The 15,181-nt window shown below is 36.4% G+C and overlaps 1 protein-coding gene and 1 long non-coding RNA gene across 14 annotated transcripts in view; one reads left to right on the forward strand and one right to left on the reverse strand.

Moving 5' to 3' along the window:
* Nucleotides 1-5,206, reverse strand: part of LOC141381601 (uncharacterized) — a 103,923-nt gene extending 98,717 nt beyond the window's left edge. Inside the window, exon 1 of the long non-coding RNA XR_012401992.1 lies at nucleotides 5,075-5,206. This is a non-coding gene — a long non-coding RNA (uncharacterized lncRNA). The remainder of the gene's footprint in view (nucleotides 1-5,074) is intronic.
* Nucleotides 1-15,181, forward strand: part of lmo3 (LIM domain only 3) — a 66,570-nt gene that overhangs the window by 37,920 nt on the left and 13,469 nt on the right. For 10 of the 13 annotated variants that reach the window (XM_073946057.1, XM_021475015.3, XM_005164631.5 and 7 more), the window contains one exon: nucleotides 7,171-7,296. In XM_073946057.1, the coding sequence (XP_073802158.1) occupies nucleotides 7,171-7,296 (126 nt within the window). Of the gene's footprint in view, nucleotides 1-7,170; nucleotides 10,918-10,989; nucleotides 13,911-15,181 lie in introns of those variants that run through there. The other 3 variants (XR_012401573.1, XR_012401572.1, XR_012401571.1) reach the window with 1 other exon arrangement.

Raw genomic sequence — 15,181 nt, forward strand, 5'->3', positions numbered from 1 at the left:
TGCCGGAGCATATACTCCTGTGCTTGACGCAGAAATATAAATTAGGCTTTAGCCAATGAATGCATACTTTTGCATACTTTGGCTTTTGAATGTAGGTTTTATAGACAATGTTTTGGCAGTGTGGAAGCTTTTCGAATGTATGAAGGGGCCATTAGAATTTTTGGAAAAGATGTTTGCTGTGTTGTTGTCTACTGTTGACATTTTTAAATATCAGTTGTCCACGCACTGCATTTGTTTGCCATTTGTTTTGTAGTCAGAGGAGAAAATCAAATCTACAATTGTATTTATCTTACTTTACATTGGTTATTGTATTCCAAATATGGTATAAAGGTCTATCGTTATCTGTCAAAGTTCCCATATAGACCCTATCAATGTGGCGATGTCATTGGCCCATGAACATGTCCTGCTTGTTGTCAAACTCTTTCATAACTACAACTAATTCAATCATGACTTAACATTAAAACAGCTACAATAACATTATTTATCAATATGTAGACCTTCTTGGATTCTCGGAAGCTATGGAAAATAAAAACGTAAACAGGAAATACTGTACGTTAGGTCCATTGTTATTGTTTACGACCCTCAAAATGGTCTATGGGTGCATCCCTATTTGAAAGTCATTCTCAGTTCAGTATAAATGGTGCATAACCACGATAACTACAAGGAATCAAATCTTCGAAATTAGTTAATAAACACAATCATCTCCATGGAGTACATGAGAGGACCCAAAATGGCACAGTTTGGACCATAACAGCGAGTCTCATTTCTTTGTGTTATCTGAATCACTTGCATATTAGAGTCCCAGAGGGTCTTCTTTGATGGGAAGTAAATTACAAGGATTTGGTGTAGCTGGATGAGGATATTGAGGTGACATCGCTCATGCATTTTCCATTGGGGCGCTGTCTAATGATTACAGTGAAGCTGCACGCTTGAGCCTCGCTTCTGCGACCACTAGGATAAAGCCTTGTGGAATAATTTAATTGGTGTCTGTTTTCCTCTCATCAAATAGGTGCCATTCAGCTGTGAAAAGCCGCTGTGCACCTCCAACACCTTTTGTGTCCAATCAGGTGGTACTGATTGTTCATTCTCTTTTAACTTCTGAATGCGAGCCGCCATAAATTTTAATTTCATGCAGCCTGCTAAAATATACATGCTATTTTGTCAGCCTTTATGTCGAAAGGAGTTTGATTTCCGCCATAATAATCTACAAATATTGCACAGCCACTGACCACTGGCTAACACTGGACTCTGGTGCATTACAGAATATAAATGCAAAGGCCGCTCCGCATTTGTCTCAGGCCTTTCTCTCGCAGACTGCATTTAGAGAGCATGCACCTTCGAATTCATTACAAGCCAAGCACGCTTAATTTGCTGCCTCCCTTGAGAGCCATTAGCGTCTGTGGCATCAAACTGGCAGACCGGTGAAAGACAAGTGGCAGGTAGAGCTTCATTTGTCTTCCAGCTCCTCCCCTTTTCCTGCCGGGCTGAGAAGCAGAGCTCTCTGTGAGGCTCCGGGACTAAAAGGATGGTGGGTGCTGGTTGCCTTTTTTTTTTTTTTTACTTATTCTAGCAGTACTTGGACTTAATATAATATACTATACACTTAATATAAGTATATAGTGTTTATGCAACCTTTTAAAGGTTTGGACTCTGTAAAAAAAAAAAAAAATATATATATATATATATATATATATATATATATATATATATATATATATATATATATATATATATATAGGGTTGGGCGATGCCGACCAATGTGGCATCATACCATGTATAATGTGAAACATTGTGATGGACAATGGCGTCGTTGTTATAGGCGGCAGTGATTTGATTATTTATGAATAATTGATTAATTATTTGTGGCCTACCGTTTCAACTACCTGACCTGCATAGTTTTTGCAACCAAATCATAAATAAATAAAGATAAGCTACACACAAATTGCCACCTGTCAATCACGTTTTCCGTGGGCATGAATAGACAGAGTGATCTGTGTTGTTAAAATGCCGTTGACAAACTTGGATGGGAAAAAAGGTGCACAACCAACAGGATCCAACCAACAGTATCTGAGGTTTTCGCTAAAATTACTAAGTACAAGCGTGAAAGCGTAAAATTGAAGCAGTGTACTGACGCTGTCACACGTTACCTGATAGATTTAAAAGACAAAAGACTCGTTAGATAGAGACAAAATTAATTAAATTCCACGTTTAACATCTAAAGTGAGGTACGATTCAGCGTACATTCTTGATAAACTGTCCAACGTGCACTGCTCTCTGCGGTTTTGTGCTCAAAGCACCCGCTGACCGCCTGGAGCACAGACGTCCACTCGTTTTTGTTCTAAAATGGCTTTCTAAAACTAGGATGTATAAGTGTAAACGGGGCCTAAGTGTGTATTTTTCACAAGTAGGTCGCTGCTGCAATGGGGGCGAGGCAGGGTGGACAATGGCATCATCTATTAACCCACCCCTAATATATGGACAATGGACAGATGGAACTCTTAAAGGACGTTCGAGTTAAGAAGCAACCAGAACTATGAATATACTCAAACAACTAAACTCCTCTTTTCAATTCCAAATGTTATCGTAGCCTATACCCATCTTTTTATTTATTGTTTTTATAATTATTATTATTATTTTTCAGTTTTTACGATGTGGATGTCATAATTGCAAGATTTTAGTATCATTTTGATTATTAAATATTCAGCAAATACAGAAAATACTAATAAAGTTTCTGTTCATCACGTTAGTCAAGTCATACCCCACGAACCAGCTATATATGTCCTCTTGACACAACCTTTCTGTTTAATAACTATTACTTATATTTTTACAGTGGCTGGTTTCCATGTTACAAGTAGTAAAGGTCCGGGTTCCTTCCTATCACATATTTATTACATCCAGTGCTTAATTTGTGAATTGCGAGGTCCCGGAACAGATCGGGGTAACGGATCCGGCATGTTACCTGCAGATGGAGAGGTGTTGCGCATGTAAGTGAAGAGCGGGATGGGGGGGAGTCACGGAAGAAAGTGAAGCGGGTTGGGGAGTCGCAGAAGAAAGTGAAAGTGAACAGCAGAGAAGGGAGGAGGGCGGTTGAGGAAGGTAATCGGTAAAATCAGGTGCCGGATAAGATTTCAGAGGTGCTGGATCCAGCATGTTCTGGCACAAATTAAGCCCTGATTACATCACATATTTAATATACATTTACATATAATACATGTATTTAAACATTTATTATTAAATACGCTACCTCCCATAAATGTCTTAACAATTTAAAACTACTCTTGAGCCTTCGCAATGATAAAGGTACATTTCGTACAAATATAAATAGCCTTTCCTAAACCATGCTTACAAATGGATCGTCACCCCCCTTCGTAAATACAAATGTAATTTCTGTGGAAAAACTTACATCTTTTATTAATTTAAGAGTATGGAGCGATAGAATGTTGGTCCACAAGATGACAAACATCCACTGAGGTAAATCAAGATGTAGTGAAAACTAGCGTATCTGTATCTGACACTATTCAGATATTGCTCCGGCCGGAAGTATCAATACGCAATTATCGCTGTACCAGATGTGCATTTTCAGCAGGAAGTGTGAACATAATTAAAAATTACAGAAAGAAGGGATAGTTAACCCAATGATAACAAATCTGTCATTACATACTCCTATTTGAGTTTCTTTCTTCTGAAAAATGCTGGTTGTTCTGACCTATTGACTTAGATTAGGAATTTGTTTCATACTATGGAAGTCGATGGATCCCAGCAACCAGCATTATTCAAAATGTCTTTGTGTTGAACAGAAGAAACACAAAAAGGTTTAAAACACTCAGGTGCAAGTAAATGATTTAGGAAATATTAATTTTTGTGTGAACTAACCCTTTAAAAAAAACAATACAGATATATTTTCCTCTTCAACAGAACCCCTAAAAAGTAAACAGATGAACATTTCAATGATTTAAAAAGGATCATAAGAATAACTTTAGAAGCATCATGTCTAATGACTTCTGAAAATCCATAAATATTTTTAAAAATAAAAACGTCTTCTTTATTTCAAGATTAAAATGCATAAATAATAAAATAGGGAAGCGCTTGAAATAGTCAAAACGGTTGACTGAATAATGAATAATTACTTTTAGAAACATTGAAAGCAACTTATTCCTGGTTTCTAATAAATATTTGCTGCACAAGTTGCAAATTGAGCTAAATTTGCATCAGACATTATTAATAGTACTTCAAGTTATTTCAAGAGTTCAGATATTTGAAACTTCCAAAAACTTCCTTTTTTCTTCACATCACTCCAAACAGTAGTATGTAGCGAGTTAAAATATGCGCAAATCTGTTGGTTTTGAAACAAGGAACACCAGCAGTCGAAATGAAGCTGCGAAAGCAATCCCCAAAAGAACATCAATGTGCATCAAGATACTCAAAGCTACTTTTTGATGGATCACAAAATACAGTAGATGCTTTAATAAAAACACAGCTATTGATTTCTCAGCCTAGCGCATGTATTACACTGGTGAGAGCAGCCGTCTTCACTCCATGCCTTCTGCATTTGCAAGGCACACAGAGCTCTGTCCTCAAATGCTCAAAGCAAAAAGGCATGACTGTCCTATTCCAGGAAAGGTATTGGTTACTTTAAATTTGTACGAGATGAGACGTTTTGAGCTCACAGCTCGCTAGAGTGGCAAACCCAATACTGCTTTGATTCAACCTGATGACAAAAAGACCTTCAAGCATCACTTTTTCATATGGATATCATCTATCATTCATCAGCTGAAATCCAGCACATCTTTTCTCTCCAGAACATGCATTAAATACATGCAGCATAATCAATTTCTTATATAAGCCGGTTATCAAACGGTAAATCTATCATCCTTTTCATATACCTTCAGATATAATTGCAAGGGGAAAAAATGCCTCATCATTCCAGGCCTTCTGGCTATTCGCTGTTTTTTTTTTTTTCTGAAAATAGTCGACACGATAACAGGAACTATATTTAGACGGCTCAAAGAAACAGGCATAATTCATTTAATTAAATCGGCACCAATCCACAGGACAAACTCTTGTTTCCTCTTACCTAGAAAAATCCTTCATCGTTTCAAGGTGTGCTGACAGTAGCCCTTAATTTCGGAGGTATTCATGAGAGTACAATCTATCTGCTCGGCTCTTTTTTATTTGCCTGTGGGAAACATAGTTTCTGAAGGTTAATAAACAACCCTGCATATCCCAGGCCCCGAGATCATTTATCAGATTGCGATCTCTTACAAAGCCGGAGAGTGGCATGCAGTTTTATCATTTTAACAACGACGGCTAAAAGTGCCCGAAGAAGTCCGCCTAATAGGTTATTTTGTTATATGATTTCGTTATCAGATATTTCTTCTCCCCCTTCCCCCCTTTACTTGGTCTAGGTCGCGGTGGAGTAACAGCCATGAATCCCTAATGAATCCTCTTCGTAATGTCCCGCGAGCAGCCTGGAAATAATAGGCTCGTCCCTGTGCAGCCGCTCTGTGGCGTCAACCTTACCCAGCCCGGACATCTCCGTGATGGGGACATCGCACTCCGCTTTTATGGCTTTTCCACATCAAACAGTCCTTTTCAGACTGCGATACCATAAAAAGCGATTATAGAAAGTTTCAGAATAGGTCTTGGTAATGAGGAAGTTCATAAAAAGTCGATTCACAAGCTTTTGATTCAGTTCATGTCACTTTGTTTAATTAGGTATATGTAAGCTATAATGTCAGCCCGCATTCCTGCAAAGTCAATTTTAAATGAATTCAAATGAAATGAGTTTCTCATATAATGCTTTATTTAAACAGGTGACCTTGTGGTGGCAAAGTATGAAATTAAAAAACGTCTATCAAAAAGTTGCGGATATAATAAACACGAGCACTTCTCTGTGGAAATCAACTGAAGTTAAGTTGAACAGGTTGTCTAAACCAATGCAATTACTGTATGAAAAGAGACTCAAAATCCTGCCTTTTGGATTCCTTAAGGTCGATTCAAAGAGTTGTGTTTATGTGAAAAGTTGCTGTATGTGTACATGAATGGAGTCTTCACGTGCTGCTCTGTATGTCCTTCATTCACTAGAAAGAATCATTTGTTTGTGAATCAGACGCTGGTTACTTTGTGAGTTTTTGATTCACTAAAATCAAGTTCAAATGAGTCAACTATGAATTGTCCTGCACCGACTGGGTTTAAATATTGAATTTACTTAAAAGAAATGTTTGGTCTTCACTGGTTACTCTTTATGTATGATTCTCTAGTGGAAAAAAGCTATTTGTTTGTGAATCAGACTACATTTGTTGTTATGTATGTCTTTGATTCATTTGGAACCAGCAGTTTATATAGTTTTGTGTGTGGATCAGATTACACTAGTTACTTTGGATGTTTGTGATTCACTAAAAAGAACCAGTTCACAGGAGTTATTTGAGCATCAAAGTACACTTTTGATTCACCAAAATCAGGTGGTTTGTAAGGGTCAAGTGTACACTCTACTGCACTGATTGAATTTGCTTAAAAGAAATGGTTGGAAGAAAAAAAAGAGATTGATTGAGCAATTTGACTAAATGTAAATGTAAATGTAAATGTTTGCGAATCAGACTACAGTTGTTGTTATATGTCTTTGATTTACTTGGAACCAACAGTTTACAGTCATTTACTTGAATCAAATTAAACTGGTTGATTTGGATGTTAGTGATTCACTAAAAAGAACCAGTTCATATGAGTTATTTAGGAATCAAACTACATTTTTGACTCACTAAAATCAAGGGGTTCGTAAGAGTCAATTTTGAACTGTACTGAACTGATTGAATTTGCTAAAAAGATATGGTGGGAAAAAAATGATTCAGACTACATCTGTTGTTGTATATCTTTGATTCACTTGGAACCAACAGTTTACAATCATTTGTTTGTGAATCGGATTATACTGATTGATTTGAATGTTTGTGATTCACTAAAAAGAGTTTATATGAAGAATTTGAGCATCAATCTACATTGGTTGTTTTTTCACATTTTTGATTCACTTAAAAGAATCAGTTCATATGAGTCAGTTGTAACTTCACTGTTTGCTCTGTATATCTTTGATTCATAAACAAAGAATTGTCCTTAAATAACCAGTCAACCCAATTCTGATATTTCCTTTGATATGACTTTACATCCTTTTTAATCTGTCAGGTTGTTCGGCGTGACGGGAAACTGTGCGGCTTGCAGTAAACTCATCCCAGCGTTCGAGATGGTCATGAGAGCCAAGGAGAACGTCTATCATCTGGACTGCTTTGCCTGCCAGCTGTGCAACCAGAGGTCAGTCAATTCACATGCAGTCTTCTCAAACATTTGTTATACTTTGTATGTACAGTATGCACCTCCGTGCAAAACTGTTTAAGCACTTAAACATTCTCTTGAATCTAAAGAGTCATTAAGCTTACTACAAGGACGGTCCTTCTTAACCTCTTTGTCATGTCTGGTGCAAGGACACAATGGCGATAGGAAATCCCAGCAATGCTCCTGTTCATGAATCAAACCTTCTAATGGTTTGAAAAATGACCTTCGGATTAAAACCCACCACCCTACCACTGAAAGACTGGCCAGATGTGTTCTTATCCAAATTACATCAGTGTGTTCACCACTGGTACAGTCCCTCTGGAGCAAGAAGTACATTGCTCAAGGGCAAACCAGCGATATAGGGGAAAACTCTCCAGCATATGAATCACCTTTCAGGAGAGAGAACCAACAACCTTTGGATTACATCAAAGTATTGAACCACAACCATCATTCACAATATCTATTGATTCTAATCAATAGCCACTGAACCACAAGCCCATTTGTGTAACAGCCGTACTACCACACAGAAAAAGTGCATTTAATATGTACTTTTATGTATTAAGTGGCTCATAGTACATCTCACCCTCGAGCATCATGCCTTGCTCAAGGGCACAGTGATGATCGGGAAGAAAATAACCATCAAAATGCCCCTTCTGGGGATTCAGCTAATGACTTTAGACAGTTTGGAGAGTTTCACCACCGCCCTTCATCTGCAGCTGCTCATGTTAGACTTAGAAAGGAAGAATCAGCAATGATAGAACAAAAATGAAAAGCCTTTTCCTTGCATGCAAACAAAATGATCCACACAAATGCACACAAAAATACTAAAAATGGTGGTTTATGCCAGGCCAGTATGTGACAATGGCAGCTTGTAAAAAAAATCATGTATTTTGCCATTGCCATGCATCCAGAACTACAGATGTACATGTAATACATATGCATCATGACACTGTTTTCCCCAAATTGCTTTTTCTTTATTTGCATGAAGTAATTATTGGATATTTGAAGTAATTAATTCATTAAATTTAATTTCCAATGCTTGTTTTCAAGCTTCCAAAACCCTACAATCATGTAAATCAACGATGAAACTGGAAACTGGAAAACTTCAACTCTGAAAACTGGACTGACAGTTTCAATTTACTGGAACTTCTGTGTTCAGCTTCTTTGATAGAATCTACATTGTAAAAGCGCTATAGAAATAAACATGAATTGAATGTAATGTAAATGCAAACCACAAAAATGTTTGAATTTTTGGTTCAAAATGATGTTTTAAAGTTACCAGTAGCCAGTTTTATTATATCAGAATGAAATGTGGCTTTTACACCAAGGCAGCTTGTCTGTAGTTTTATTTTCCTCAGGAACTAGTTCTGAAAATGTGATGTGACTTATTTAATAGAAAATAGGAATAATGTGAATCTAGCTCAAGATTATTTTAGATTTTATATCTTAGGGTTGTGCGATTAATTAAAATCACAATTTGAACATGCGAGATTTCTAATTCACCTCACGATTTTCCTGCAGTTTGCTATTTGAACCAATCATAAACAGAGCGCGAAAACAGGTGACATAAACAGAGATGATGAGTTCAGTACAGGGGGACTTAGTGCCAAAAAAGTTAACATCTGTGATGTGGGATTACTTTGGATACAGGATGTATCGCAGAACCAGATAATTTGTATGACCTGTCAGTCACATGTTGTGAAAAGCGTTTGGAAAGCGCGAGGAGCATTGATTTCTTCAGCATTCCTTCATGTACTTTATTTCAACCATGAACCATTTTCTCAGAGGACTACAAACGAACAAAACATTGCTTTTATTTAACATTACGCAAGCGTGCTGCTCCTAGATTTATTTATTTTTTTGCCATATGTCTGTTTCACAGAGATGTTACAGGCTTTTGAAAAAGATCTAATTGTTTTACTTTGGAAATATTTTTCCGATTCACATTTAAAAATGTCTGTGTGGGGCAATGATTTTCAAGAATATCTTGATAGGTTCCTTTTGCCCACATCCCACAGCGCTAATATAGATTGTTATACATTTTTTTTAAAGGATTTTTGTTTCTTATCTGAAATATTTGTTTGTTGATATCTAATTAAATACCATGAGAGAAACAAATCAAGTTTTTTCTACACATATTGTCATGTCATATCATACGTCAAAGTCATTGCTCAAAATCATGTTAAAGGGATAGTTCACTCAAAAATGAACAGTCTGTCATTTACTCACCTATTTCGTTTCTTTTCTCCAATGAACACAAAGGAACATATTTTGAATAACATCAAGAAACCGGTGGCCCCAGACTTTCGACTTATTTTTGGACCCACTTAAGTATAAGTTAATATTCAGCTATCATCTAAATCAAACTTTCCAGTATCCCACCCTTACTGATAGTCATTCTAAGATGTCTGGTTATTTTCAGGTAAACACAGCACAGCTAAAGTAGTTCCAATAGGTTTTGAGCGCATCACAGCTCCATATCACTGCGCTGAATGATATATTTCACAGCTACAACAGTCGGAAATCAGATCAAAACACAATAGAAAGCTTTGGAGGAGACGTGGAAGAATCTAGTCTTACATACAGGAGCAGTTTTAGGACAAAAACCTGACAAATAAAGTCTCAAATATTATTTAAAACATTGATTATCCTAAATAATCTTCTCCTGTCAAAATTAATTACTCATTGAAAAAACAGCAACTCTTAAATATTCCATGGCCTGCAGTTTTCTGGCTGAATGGTGTTGTTTGTCCTCATTCACTCTAAAACGCGAGCCCATTTGTCTTAGAAGGTGTCCGAATGCTGAAGAAAGCTCATGCGTGGTCTGTTCATTAGAAACCTGCTCCATACAAACACACAGGTGCCACAGAGCAGTACACACCAGAGAGGCAGATTGCAGGATCCGGTTACGCTCAATTAACACCAGGTTATTGTCTTGCCACTTCACTTGACTGCACGAACCACACTCACCTAATCTAAGAAGTCAGCTAATCTTCATCAAGCCGAGCCACAGACAGGTCAGCCCGCTCGCCCCGCCATTACAGCCCATTTAGAGCCAGGCAAATCTTTCTTTTTACATTAGGCCAGCCGATCAACTGTTTAATAAAATCGGCGTCAGTCTGCTTCACACGCTCTGACGAGGCCTCTATGCATCTTTCATTCGCCCGTCACAATTTCACAAGATTTATAGCACAGATCCCGGTGCTAATTGCACACTATCTCAGACCAGAGCTTGGATTTCCTGTCAGTTTGTTCATGTTTTTGGTAGGAGCATTGATGTACAATGGAGTCCTTAACAACAAATGCAGGTTCAGGAGTTCTGAAAGGCATTATATGCTTAAAAATGTATTGCCTAACTTTCAAAATATTAAATAAGACTCATTTAACATTAACAAGACTCATTTAAAATGTGTTCTGTTAAAAATTTGGGGGTATTCATATAAGAAATGATTCATTTTATTGAGCGAAGAATTTTTTTTTGTGTAATGGACTTTTTATAATTCAAATAAAAGCTGTTCATTTCTTATTTAGGGACACTAGAAAAATGTTTGGTCACATTTTATTTTAAGGTACAATTCACACTATGCGGTATTAGGAAGGGTTTTAAGAAGGGTTAGAGATGTAGAATACGTTAATGCCGAATATTCATTAATTAATTTTCCTTTGGGTTAGTCCCTTATTTATCAGGAGTCGACACAGCGGAATGAACCGGCAACTATTCCAACATATGTTTTACGCATCGGATGCCTTTCCAGCCGCAACCCAGAACTGGGAAACACCCATACACTCTCACATTCACAAACACTCATACACTATGGCCAATTTAGTTCATCCAATTCACTTAAAGCGCATGTCTGTAGACTGTGGGGGAAACTGGAGCACCCGATGAAACCCACACCAACATGGGGAGAACATTCAAACTCCACACAGAAACGTCAACCGTACCACCCTGCTTTAGGGTACAATTCACACTATTTTAACAAACCATTAGCTAAGACTTGTAGCTCAATAAACTGCCAATTTCCTGCTTATTAATAGGTATTAAGGTAGTATTTGGGCTGAGGTATTAAGTAGGGTTAGGGATGTAGAATATAATAATGCAGAATAAGTACTAATAAAAAGTAAGGCAGAAAAACTATTTTCAACACTGATATTTGTTACAAAATGCTTTGTATCATTTAATTGAGTGACTGAGATTTTGAGAAATTAATAGTTATGAGATTTGATACGCTTTTAAAAGTAGTTCGGTAATTATTCATTATTTTAATAAATTGTAATTTATTCGTACAACCCACAGAGAGACATTCAGAAAAAAACAAAAACACTGATTTATAAAACAATAAATACATTCAAATATGGAGGTTTTTGACCTTGAGTCAGAGTTTGAGTCATTTGATTTTGAGTATCTACAGATATCGAAACTCGATCTGATACTTCTATATTACAAAAAAAAAAAAGAATATAGAACAGCGACGAAACAGTTCCAGGATGTTCTTTATTTTTTAATTTACTGTAATTGACCTTATTTTAACATTCAACCACTCTGTTAACAAACAGAGCACTTTTGTGAGGGAGCTTGAACACTAAAGTAATAAATAACATAAATTCTTCACCTCTGGACTTTAGCGCAATAGTAATTATAAACAAATCTAATAAAAAGAAATAGCACCTCAACTTAAAAAATCTGGCAAGCAATCCCAAGTGTGCATATCTAATAGTTTACTATGGCAATGTTGTCGTCATCAACTTTATAATATCTCCAGACTGCAGGCGTACTCTTACTTTCCACTTCAAGCTGCTTCTGTGTTCTACTTTGCACACATTTAGCCAATAGCGTTTCTGTGATGTCTTGCCGCACACATTGCTGTTTCTGCGTGAAGTCAAGAAAGAGGTCTAACTCTGTGCCTAACTATAGATGTGTGAAAAAATATATATATACACACAAATACATTCGAGTCCTGGTCGGGAGGTAACGTCTGATTCGATCGAGTCTGAAACAGTTTGATCGGGCCCGATTTTCAATCGGTTGATGTGGACATCCCTAGTTTCAGCTATATTTAATCGGTTTTTATTGATGCTTAACCAAAAGCACTAATTTATAAAACAATAAATACATTAAAATATTGAGGTTTCCAACAAATTTAAAATGTGTTTTTTTATTGACTAAAGGCACAAACTGTTTTCACACGTATCAGAAATTGCTGCGCAGAATCTCCTGCGGTCTGAGCAAAGCAGCGTAGCGCATCTGAAGTCTGATATGCAAATCCCTCCCATTTGACCAAGAGAAAATTCATTTGTCAACAAGCTGACGAGACATTATCTCCTCAGACACCCGCCACCCGACACGTCTCAGACACTTTGTTGTTCTGTCAGTGCCTTTCGAGAAAGCCTCGCAAATTTTGATGGACTCCTCCAAAAGAGAAAAGGACGGCGGGGCTTTTCATGACGTGTCCGTCATCGTGACAGCTCAGCGCATTACCCGAGTACAGGCTCAGTCCAGTGATGCTCTCTGATAAACATCAACACAAACAACACGAATGTCTCAAGAGCCTCTGATGGAAGAAGATCTTTTAGGGGGGAAAAAAAATCTCTTTGTTTTGACAAGAACATTGAGCCATGTTTCATTTTCCCATTGGTTCTTAGCGCCTGAATGAAAACATGCAATATATCAATGGGGAAATTTAATTGGATTAAAAAATTGCCTTGATAAAGCTATGAAATAATAGGGATAGTTCATCAAAACAAATTATTCACTCACTATTTACACACACTATTTCCCCTCATTTGCAAGCTTTACCTTTATGGGTTTATTCTTGTGAAAACAAAAGAAAATATTTTGAAGAATGCTGAAAACCTGTATCCATTGAATTGTTTGTGGCAAGAAAAGGGTGAGTAAATGACAGAATTTCAGTTTTGGGTGAACTATCCCTTTAATTAATATTTACATCGAGAAGCAATGATGAGTCATCCTGCACTACAAGAAGAAAGCCCCACCCCCTTTCTTTTAAGTAGGCCCATATTTGAATTTAGCTTTGATTCATTAGATAATCTACTGTTTCAATACTGTGAGAGACTCTTAATGAGACTGACCAAAAGTAAATCTGTTGTCTCGTGTCATTAGTTTTGTTTCCATTCAAAAATGCCAATTAACTCCATGCGCAAAATTGGATTATCGCATAAAATACATGCAAATAAAGCAGTGTTTCCATCTAATGAGTCAAACCGAACAAAATCGTCACTTCCTGATTATCTAGTGCCAAATATCAACTGTAAAAACTGAATTTGCTGCGGTAGGAGAAGCTGAATGAATCTTTTCTTCGTTTAATACATGACTTGCACCTCAGAAGGAAATCCTGACTATTCACTACCAATCCTGACTATTCACTACAATTCACTACCATGTAGTGAATGCACGGCGGCGTTTGAAGTCATGAGACATGGAGCTCAGACAGTCTTGACAGTTCTGAAGGTAATTAATAATACAATAACACTAATATTGAAACGGTTACGACGTTTTAGAATGAGCAAAACAACATTTCATATGTTTTACAATATGGTCAGCCTGCTGGTTTGTTTATTCACACATGATCTCTAATAAAAAAATCACATGACCTTTTTTAATGCGCATACTGGAATTTGTTCAGTAAAAGTGTTTCCATCGCAGTTTATGCACATCTTTTCTTATCGATTAAAAAGTTTATCCTACTCAGTTATTCGCATATGTTTTTTTTACGCTCATTTTCACAACTTAAACACATCATGGCGGTTCCATCAACCGTTTTTTTTTTTTTTTTTTAACGCATTTTCAAAATGTGCATAAAAATAGGTGGATGGAAATGTAGCTAATGTCATTAAACAAAGAATTTTTTAAAAAGTGATGAATATAAATGATATTTAAATAGGTTTTTAGTAAATAACTTGTAGCCTTGAGAAAGCTATGATATTAGCTGATAATTACAGTCCGAAGCAATGATGAGTCATCCTGCACTAGAAGCAAGCCCCACCCCCTTTTCTTATTTGTGAATTCGATTAGTTAATAATGTGAGAATCACTTAAAGGGACAGTTCACCCAAAAACTGAACATTCCGTCATCATTTACTCACCCGTCACTTGTCACAAGTCTTGTTTGAGTTTCATTCTTTTGATACACACACACTAGTTATTTTGTGAAATGTTGGAAACCTTTAACCTACGACTTCCATAGTATTTGTTTTTCTTGGATAACAGAAACAGAACAAAAGAAAGTCATAAAGGTCTATGTCTTTAATGAAACTGATTGAAACTGAATCTGGTGCCTGTTGTGTCATTGTCATTAAACAAATATATTTAAAATAAATAAATATAGCATTTAAAATAGTTTTAAATAGTTAATTTCACCAGCTTTATTAGTAAACTGCATCAAATAAAGGAAACTTAATTTATAGCTAGATTTATAGCCTTTTTATTATTATTTAGCCATTAATCTATAATTACATTTGAGTAATTTTAGTATTTCACATGTTGTTGTTTTTTATATTCTTACTTGCTGAGCTCGGTTTAATATTGCTTATTTGTTGTAGTTTTATTCACCATCTTTACAACTACAAATTATTATAGTTTAAGCTTTCTGACAGCCTGCATTAGGGTTGCACAATATACCGTTTCAGCATCGATATCACAAAAGGAGCAATGTAGAGTCTGTATTATAGTTTTGCATGTGTTGTTGAGGCCTGTGACTGTAGGAGGACTTTAAAAGCATCCAAGTACAAGACATTTAATTGTTTTTAACTTTAATAATGATCCATTTTATTGAATTACTTATATAACAAAGACTATGCAGTATTATTTTACACTTGGTTTTTCAATTACTGTAGCTGAATAGTGC

Source organism: Danio rerio, chromosome 4, assembly GCF_049306965.1.
Source record: "Danio rerio strain Tuebingen ecotype United States chromosome 4, GRCz12tu, whole genome shotgun sequence".
Taxonomy (NCBI): domain Eukaryota; kingdom Metazoa; phylum Chordata; class Actinopteri; order Cypriniformes; family Danionidae; genus Danio; species Danio rerio.